Source organism: Cynoglossus semilaevis, chromosome 13, assembly GCF_000523025.1.
Source record: "Cynoglossus semilaevis isolate Cse_v1.0 chromosome 13, Cse_v1.0, whole genome shotgun sequence".
Taxonomy (NCBI): Eukaryota; Metazoa; Chordata; class Actinopteri; order Pleuronectiformes; family Cynoglossidae; genus Cynoglossus; species Cynoglossus semilaevis.
In genome coordinates this window covers 17,799,379-17,809,157 of record NC_024319.1, presented here as the reverse complement: position 1 = coordinate 17,809,157, position 9,779 = coordinate 17,799,379, and the positions used below count along the sequence as shown (strand labels likewise).

General features: G+C 39.0%; 1 protein-coding gene across 1 annotated transcript in view; it reads left to right on the top strand.

The window, feature by feature from the left end:
* Window positions 1–9,230, top strand: part of pear1 (platelet endothelial aggregation receptor 1) — a 37,934-nt gene extending 28,704 nt beyond the window's left edge. The window contains exons 12-21 of the mRNA XM_025061547.1: window positions 392–453; window positions 696–848; window positions 942–1,073; window positions 2,188–2,319; window positions 3,662–3,880; window positions 4,860–4,969; window positions 5,754–5,880; window positions 6,371–6,433; window positions 7,335–7,538; window positions 8,226–9,230. Of these exons, the coding sequence (XP_024917315.1) occupies window positions 392–453; window positions 696–848; window positions 942–1,073; window positions 2,188–2,319; window positions 3,662–3,880; window positions 4,860–4,969; window positions 5,754–5,880; window positions 6,371–6,433; window positions 7,335–7,538; window positions 8,226–8,377 (1,354 nt within the window). The 3' untranslated portion in view covers window positions 8,378–9,230. The remainder of the gene's footprint in view (window positions 1–391; window positions 454–695; window positions 849–941; window positions 1,074–2,187; window positions 2,320–3,661; window positions 3,881–4,859; window positions 4,970–5,753; window positions 5,881–6,370; window positions 6,434–7,334; window positions 7,539–8,225) is intronic.
* The last annotated feature ends 549 nt before the right edge of the window (window positions 9,231–9,779 follow it).

Genomic DNA, 9,779 nt, shown 5'->3' with positions numbered 1-9,779 from the left:
GGGTTTTCCGGGGATCCGACGAAATTCTTGCTTGAAATTTTTGAGGGTCTGTTGCTTAAAAAGGCTTTAAAAAAAAAAAAAAAATATATATATATGTATATATATATGTATATATATATATGTATATATATATGTATATATATATATGTGTATATATATATATGTGTATATATATATATGTGTATATATATATATGTGTATATATATATATGTGTATATATATATATGTGTATATATATATATGTGTATATATATATATGTGTATATATATATATGTGTATATATATATATGTGTATATATATATATGTGTATATATATATATGTGTATATATATATATATATATGTATATGTGTTTTTGTTCTCTAATTAACCCTTCTGTTGTCCCAAAGGACAAAAAGAGGGTTACCTTGTTGTCCTCAACAATTATTGGACTCGAACCTGAAGCCTTTTGGTCCCAAGCCTAAGCCACCACTGCTGTGGTGCTGCTGAATAATTATCCTCATTTTTCTGCATTCATGAACTACATAATTAGTCCACATATTATTAAAATATAGGCAGTAGTCTAGCAAACCGTTATCAAAAATTAACATATGAACCTTGTATTTTTTAATAAAGTGAAAAAAAAGGACTAAAACAAGCTACTACTGTAGTTGAATGAGAGTTATTAATCGTCATCATTTCTGTTTGTTTCAGGTTCCAGTTGTAGCGAGCCATGTCCCGAGGGCTTGTGGGGCCCTCACTGCAATCAGTCCTGTTTCAAAAATTGTCCTAACAGTGACACCTGCCAAAAGGAAAACGGAGAATGTGTGTGTCATCCAGGCTACTGGGGGATCACCTGTCAGAACAGTGAGTGCTAAGATCTAGCTGCTACGCAGGGACCAGAAACAATCCGTACGTGTGGAGCAATCTGCTTTGACTTGCTACCTTTCTGTCTCCCAGAATGCAGAGCGGGCATGTATGGTGAGCAGTGCAGCATGTCTTGTCCATCCTGTGGAGAGTCTTACCGCTGCAATCATGTGACAGGAGAGTGTTACTGCCCGCCCGGATATACAGGACCTAATTGTAATCAAGGTGAGCATGAATAATGACGTCTGTGAACTGCTATTTGTCCGAAACCGAACTCTCATGTGGTTTTATTTGAGGCCACTAGAGGCTTGAAACGCCTGTATTGTGATCATTTTTTGGGTCATTGCTCCATTTGCTACACACACTCCACTATTTGAGAATTACTTCAGGGGGCTAAGGGTAAAATTCAAATTGTTTTCGTAGCTATTATTTATTTGTAATATGTAGTGATGTGTTGTTCGTGAGCGATTCGTTCAATATGAACTAATCGGGAGAAATGAGTCCTCTCAGTGAGCGATTCGTTCATTTACGTGCAGTACCTTCTCTCACCACATGGCAGGCAGCTGCGTATGGTCAGTCAGCAGGACTGAACACAGAAATGATTCAGTTCACGACTCACGACTCTGTTCCCTGGCATGGATACCACACAGGACAAGAGTAAAGAGGACAGTATCCTTTTCTTTCAATATTTGTGTCCATATAGTCCCGTATTGGAAATGGATTTATTGCCACATTTTCTGACCAGTCACAAATCAATTACAATTGAAAACCACTGCATGCAAGTCACAGATTTAAGTATCAAATAATATATATATATATATATATGTATATGTATATATATATGTATATATATGTATATATATATGTATGTATATATATATGTGTATATATGTGTATATACAGTATATGTATATATATATATATTCTGGTACACTTCTTGAACGAATCCTAAACAAGTCATTTCGTTATGTTACTCGTTCAAGATTCGTTCAATTTAATGTTCGGGAGTAAAAGATTCCGAGTCAGTAAAAAGATCCGGTCTTCCCAACACTAATTTGTGAACAATTTATTTGTCTTCTATGATATACTGCTCCATTTGCATCAATACAAGTTGGATATGCTATATATTAAATTGGTTCTTTAGTAGAGAATTCACCCTACTACTAGCTTATTGATGTGTTTGGTATGATCATTTCATGATCATAATTATATTTCATAATAGTAATAATTGGCTTCATAACTGTAATGGACACCCCCTACTGTTCAGTATTTGATGTGCTCATGCGTAATATATCACGCTGTAACTTAAGTATTTAAGATTGCATTTTGTCTTATATAGTTTGTCCGGCTGGATTCTATGGCCAACAGTGTTCTAAAGTGTGCATAACGTGTGTCAACAATTCCACATGTGACCATCAGGACGGTCACTGTGAATGTCTGCCCGGCTGGATTTCAACTGACTGCTCCAAACGTAAGTGTCTCCACTTAACTTAACTTAATACTCCTTGAGGCTAATTGAGATTATTAGCCTGAAAAGCTACAGTGTAACAGAAACGAATGCCTTTGACATTTAAACCTTTTGAAATAGTGATTCTTTTGAGCTTTTGTTGATTTCTATGAACGTCTACTCAAAAGGAAGCATAGGCTAAGCTCAGCACTAAGATAAATGACATGTAAACGTCATGCATAAAGGTTAAAATGCTAAAATGCTTTTTTATCATTTCCTATGCCATCTATTAGGGAAATATGTGTATCACAGGGGAAAAGGCAGAAGTATAATGATATTATAAATAAATTATAGAATTCCGACAAGTTTGGCGGGCCGGATTAAAAAGCTGAACGGGCCGCATCCGGCCCCAGGGCCTTAGTTTGGCCATGCTTGCTTTAGGTGTTGTGTTTTCCATGGGTATTATTTACATCCAGAAGCAACCAAGGAGCAGAGGTGAAGGTGAAGGTTGCAGGAGTTTAGGTACTTAGGATCAACTGTTCAGAGCATAAGAGACTGTGGAAGAGAGTTGGAGACTAGAGTCCAGGTCAGGATGGAACAGCTGGAGAAAAGTGTCAGGAGTTGAGTCTGTGACAGAAGAGTGTCAGCTAAGGTGAAGGGAAAGGTTTACAGGACGGTGGTGAGACCAGCAGAAGACAGGAGATGGAGCTGGAGGTGGCAGAGTTAAAGATGCTAAGATTCTCTCTAGGAGGGACAAGAATGGACAGGATCAGGAATGAGGTCATTAGAGGGACAACAAAGACAGGAAGGTTTGGAGAAAAGGCTAGAGAAGCCAGATTGAGATGGTTTGGACATGTGCAGAGGAGAGACAGTGGATACATTGGTGGAAGAATGTTAGAGATGGAGCTACAAAGAGGAGATATATGGATGCAGTGAGGGAGGACATGCAGATAGTTGGAATCAGAGTAGAAGATACAGAGAACAGGGAGAGATGGAAATCAATTTCAATATCGATTTGCTGTGACAACCTCTGAAAAAAAAAGGGACAAAGCCGAAAGAAAAAGAAGAAGAAGAAGCACCCAGAAAAAACAACAAAAACCATGGCACCCAACTCTTCTTGTGCTGTTTAACCGAGGTCATTTATTTATTTGAATCTTAAATTCCTTTTCAAAAAACATATTTGATCTCTTAGGGGAATAAAAGCATAAAAAGCAACCAATCAGGAAATAGTAACTTGGAAATGCCCTACATTTTATATAGATGAGAAATGACTTGTGTGCCTTAAAGTCATTAGAAACACGCAGATGGGAGGAAATCATTCACATGTCCTTTCAAACACTGTACTTTTGAATCTCCTAATCGGCAGATGTTTCAGAGCAGTCTGGGAGCGTGATGGTGCCTCTTCCTCCCGGTGACAGGGAATCGTGGGGCGCCATTAGTGGGATTGTGGTGCTCGTCATTTTGGTGGTTTTGCTGCTGGTGCTGCTGTTGCTGTATCGACACAGGCAGAAGGACAAGCAGAACAACACACCCACTGTCTCCTTTTCTACAGGCCGCACCGTTAACTCTGAATACGCAGTTCCAGGTATTTTGTTTTCTCACTTATTGACACACACAGTTTTAGTATGTTTTTTTAGTAGTCTTAGTCTTGCTTTTATTGTTCAGGTTACAGATTGTTTAACCCTTTCACGCATGACGGTCACTACAGTGGACAGCTATTAAAATGTCACAAAGGCTGACCACTGTATGGCAGTGTTGGGTGATTCTCAGGCATCCACTGTAGAGGCTTATATGCAACACTGCCATCAAAACCTATTCTTATCATAGTAAATGACATTTTAATAGCTGTCCACTGTAGTGACCATCATGCATGAAAGGGTCAAGTTAAGTATGAAATTGGGGTTTCAGTTTTCATTTGGTCTGCAATGATAGGGGCTGTGGTGGCTTGGCGGTTTAGGAAGCGGATTGGGGTCCGGAAGGTTTCAGGTTCGAGTCCACTAGCTGCCAAGTTACCACTGAAGTGCTCTGAGTATGGCAGTATGAGTATGGGGATGGTGTGCTGTGTCACAATGACCAGCAGTTTCACTTTCACTTTCGTTGAACGATAACACTGTTATTGTTATTGTTTAATCTAATAACTAAACTCTATCTAAAATGTCCTGAGGCACAGCTGTGCAATAATCACGCCGTCCAATCAGCATCTTGATATGCCACACCTTTGAGGTGAATGGATGTTGTCAGCAAAGGAGAAGTGCTCACTAACCGCAAGACAGCTTTGTGAACAACATCTGAGAAAAATCAGCGTTTAAGCGCTTTGACTTGAACCTCATGGAAAATGTGAGCAAAAAGTCTTGCATTTCTATTTTTGTTGCAGTTTCTTTTGATAAGTGCCAGACGGAGAGGTCAAATTTTTATTCATTTCAAAAGTGTGTAGACCAGAAGAGGAAATGTAGCAAAAAAATAAATAAATATTAGGAACAATGTGGAATAGTACAAAACATGAGGGGAAAGGGATAAAATTATAAAAGCAGATGAACTTTTAATGCCTTTGTTTCTGCCTACAGATGTCCCCCACAGTTACCACCACTACTACTCCAATCCCAGCTACCATACATTGAGTCAGAGCAGGCCTCCTCTGCCGCACCTGCCCAACAACCACGATCGCACCCTCAAGGTTAAATACACCTCTGTTATAACACTTCTCTTATCACAGAAATCGGTCGCTAGTGGTATGACGTTCGTTAGCCCGTAAAAATCCATAAATTAGCCACATCGTTCAAGGAGGGTCAAAACGTGTGAAAATCGTAGCGGCTTACAGACCGGAAATTACAGCTCCTGTATAACCAACTCACGCTACAACATGACAAACTGGTCTCAACTTTTGCTACCGTTCTCTCTCTCTCTCTCTCACTCACTCGCCCCACGCACATATACGCACACAGCCATTCACAGACAGACGTACGCTACTAGTATAACACACAGTAGCCTACCAGAAAAGTTGTTGATCGCTAGAGGTATGAACTTCTTTAGCCTGTAAAAATGTATAAATTAGCCGCGTCATTGTTTAAGTCGCAGGGTAAAAAAAAAAGCAGCTTTTAGTCCAGAAATGACGGTAATTGATTTAAATGTATTCCTTCTCCATCCTTTTAACCTCTTATCTCTGCTTTAATCGATTATTAGATCTATTTATTTATTTATTGAGTTATTTATCGATTTATTTATGTTTACCGTTACTTTTATGCATCGCCTGTTAGCTTTGACTACGCTGTTTTATTTTAGGAGATTTAGGTGTAACATTTATCATTACTTTTAATTATTGCGTTTATCTACTTTAATCAGCTTTTACTACTCTGAGTGTCTTCAATTGTCTTACTGCTTATTCCTTTCCTTACTGAGAGCCCTCCACACTGTCATCATATTTATATTTGTTTTCTTAACTTTTGTATCCGACCATACAGAACAACAATAACCAGGTTTTCTGCAGTGTAAAAAACATGGAGCGAGAGAGACGAGGTCTGTTCGGGGTCGAGAGCAATGCTACTTTGCCTGCAGACTGGAAGCACCGCGAGCTCCACAAAGAAACAGGTTGGTCCGACGATAGCTCGGCATTGAACATTTCATTTTATTTGAAGAACTCTGACACATTATGTATCATTCAAAACAGGAAGACAACGTTTTGTTTACATGTCAACCAACCTTGGCTAAGGCCTTTGATAATGATTAATATGATCAGTGACATTGAAGAGTTTTTCCCTTACGGTCGACAGTTTGTTTGTGTGTGAGAACAGTCATAAAGGTGAAGACGAGTAATTGAAAACAACTGTAGGATTGTAAAAAAAAGCATCGGGGGGGGGGGACCTTCAATTATCACATCACCGCTTTATACATGAATTACCTTAGTTAACGGTGCACATCATTAGAGTCTATAAAAGAAAACTCCGTAAAAAGTAATAGCAGCACTGCTTGTCTTTCCATGCTCACCTGGTCCTGATTTTGGAGCGAATTCCGAAGATTATCTGCTTTCGATTCATTTTGTTTCAATGAAGATGCAGTGTCTGCCTTTTATTGGTTGCAGAAGCTTTTGGGTTCGACCGACACTACAGCTACAGCGCCAGCCTTGGGAAAAATTATAACAAAGGTAGTTTGCACTTTTACAACCTTTTTTCCTGTCCCTTCTTCGACCTTGACATTGAGGCATTGAAGTTCTGGATTTATGGAAGAGAAAAGGTGTTTTCAAACAGTATGAATCTTGTGATTTGTGAGTTTGTATTAGTTTCGCAGAATCAAGTAGGATTTCCTAGGGACTATGAAAAAAAATGTTCTTCTAATATCTATGATATTCGGCGTACTCTTATCTTCTCTTTTTTGAGTATTATTTCAACGTATTTAATCAATGGTGCGTATATATTAAGTGCCGTTTGCTGACACTGCACGCACTTTCTAACTCACTGACTTTTATCCATCGCTGTTCTTCTTTACTTTTGTAACGTTGGGGCCTTTGATGTGAACCAAATGACCCACAAATGTACTTTTGAAAATGATTGCTTTCATAATATTTATATGAATTCTACCGTATTTTCGGAACTATAAGTCACATTTTTTTTGGCCGGGTGCATACTCATGTGCGATTTATATATTAAAATATATAATATTTATATATATAATATAAATATATATATTATATATATTTTACGAGCACTCAGGTAATACTATCACCAGCCAGCTAGAGTGCACTCTAGCGGCTGTCAATGTGAAAATAACCAGCATGTACATTTTCAGTGGTACAGGAGTAGCAGATACTGGTACACAAGCCTAGAGTGCCCTCTAGCGGCGGTCAGTGTGAAAAATAACAAACGTGAAATTATATACAGTATTTTAATATATGTCACACCTGAGTAGAAGTTGCTAACCCAGCGAAAGAATGCTAAAAGGTGCGACTTGTAGTCCAGAAAATACAGTACAAACTCAGTTCAGCGTCTTTTTTGTTTTCCATACGTTCCACTGATGATTTGACCCCTTTTTTTTTTTTAAACCTCCAGTGTTAACGGAGCTGAACGGCACATTAGCTGTGAGCAGCAGCTCTCTGAACAGTGAGAATCCCTATGCTACCATCAAAGACCTGCCGGGCCTACCTTTCAGCCACCCTGAGAGCAGTTACATGGAGATGAAGTCTGCCGTGCCTCGAGAGCGAGCGTACACGGAGATCAGCTCCGTGCCATTCAACAGCACCGCTTTACGCAGAGGTAATTTACAATCCAAATAGGTCGTCGTTATTGCAGGGTTTCGCAATTATTTCCCAGACAGAAGTTTTTTCACGCCAACATTGAATTATGTATCAAGTGCCTGGTAATATTTATTGGTACAAACCACTCCATGAGTCGCTGGCATGAGACATTTTGCATACTGATATTTTGAATAATATACCCTGCTCTGCTGCCATCTACTGGCCAGAGGCTTGTTTATCGTTCAAGCATGAATAAAGACCAAATACCAAAAGGCACCTTACCGTGGACTCCACTATTTGAGAAGCACTGCGTTATTGTGATAAGCTATATTCTGTCCGCGCCCCACTATTTGAGAAGCACTGCGTGTCCCTTGGGGACACAAATCAGTATCAGTTGCTGCCCCCTAGTGACTGGAGGCTTGTTATCATTCAAGCATTACAGCAGTGGTCCACTTACTGTATGTCAAGCGTAGCATATTCCATTGGAAGATCCTTGGTGTTTGGCATTTTTCTTTGAATTTTTGTGTGTAGGCAGCTTGACTTTTACATGATGTGTTTAGAAGTTAAAGGTAAAAAGGTAAAAATTTGATTTTGTGGAGTTGTTAGCCTTGTTGTTCCTAAAGTGCCTTAAAGCCATTAGCCAAAATCTGTGCTGACTTAAGATTTCAACTCTAACCTTTCTGTTTTTTTTTTTTCTCATCTCAAGAGCGTCAGAGCTCCCTCGGCCATGCACCACACGAGGACCCTCAGAGCCACTATGACCTCCCTGTTAACAGCCACATCCCGGGACACTATGACATGCCACCAGTCCGCCGACCACCTAGCCCCTCCTCTTCACCCCCATGGACACCCCAGTGATTCCTTTTTCTGTCGTTTCTGTCCTCCGTCTGTGCCTGTGCTCCATGAAATCCAGACAAAGGAAACCATAAAGGCTTTAGAAATGTCCATCGCAAAACAATACAATTCAGGAAAGAAAAAAAGAAAGTGGGGAAAAATGGGTTTAAAATCCAGGCATGTTCAGCTGTTTTGCATGTCAAAAAAAAAACCCCTTTCTATTATTACAGTAATTATTTAAATAATTATCAGGATATTTAAAGAATGCAAGATTTGTTTTTTTTTTTTTTTCCGGTCAAAGCTAAGCATGATCACGACAGCTCTGGTCCTTGTCTCCGGTCCTCTGGTCTGGCAGTGGTGGCTTAGTGATTAAGGAAGTGGACGTGGGTTCGGAAGGTTTCAGGTTTGAGTCCACCAGCAGAGGTCACATTTGGTTGTGTGCAGTGGTGTGGCTGTGTCACAATGATTAGTAGGTCACGTTCCCTTTCCTAAACGCGACCTTTCTTGAATCCAGTCTATATTTTACATTAGAATCAAATCTATGGTCCACCGCCAAACAAAACATATAAATATATACAATAAAATATAAAGATCCTCTTGCGCCACTTTCCTTAAAACCTACGCCCATTTAGTTGAATATCATACTTGGGAGCAATTAAAGAAAGACAACACAAACAGCCATGCTTGAAAAACCAAATAGCCGCACAGTAGACCTGATTGACGCTTCTAATGTCTTCTACAGCAAAATGAATGTCTCGAAAAAAAACCTCTGCCAGTGTTTAAAAAAAAAAAGAAAGGTGACAAAATATGATTATTTGTTTACCGAATTAACGTTTTTTGTATATATGTTTGTATGAGTTTTGTTAAAAAAAAAAAAGCAGCATTATAAGACCTGCACACTCGTATTGGTGGCTCATATTTTAGACCTAGGCAGAAAGGAAACAAGAATGTAAATACATTCAATGTAGAACTACACTATTTAAAGATGAACACGAACCATAACCATTGTACAGTTCTGTTTTTCCTAAAGTGTGATGGATTGACTCTATGCTTTCTGTGTTGTCTACATACTACCCAAAGAAACCTAAAGAGACATGGTCAAATTTACACAAAAAAAAAAAACAACCAAAAACAACACACTATACATGCAACAAAATCCTCTAATCTTACAATCTATAACACTTGAATAATCTCGCAGTTCTTCAGGAGGTGAGGTTTTGTGTGTGCATGTGTGTGTGTGTGTGTGTGTGTGTGTGAAATTACCAACTCTGACGCCTGAGACTAAATTTGGGACTTTCTCAGTTGACTCTGGCAGTTTAACGTGGAAAAGTTCGTTTGATGACAAAATGAAGTAATGGTCTGCCTTAGAGGCTTAAATCTGTGGCAATAATTCCCTAGGAAAGCAGGAAAATATTGATTGAAACCA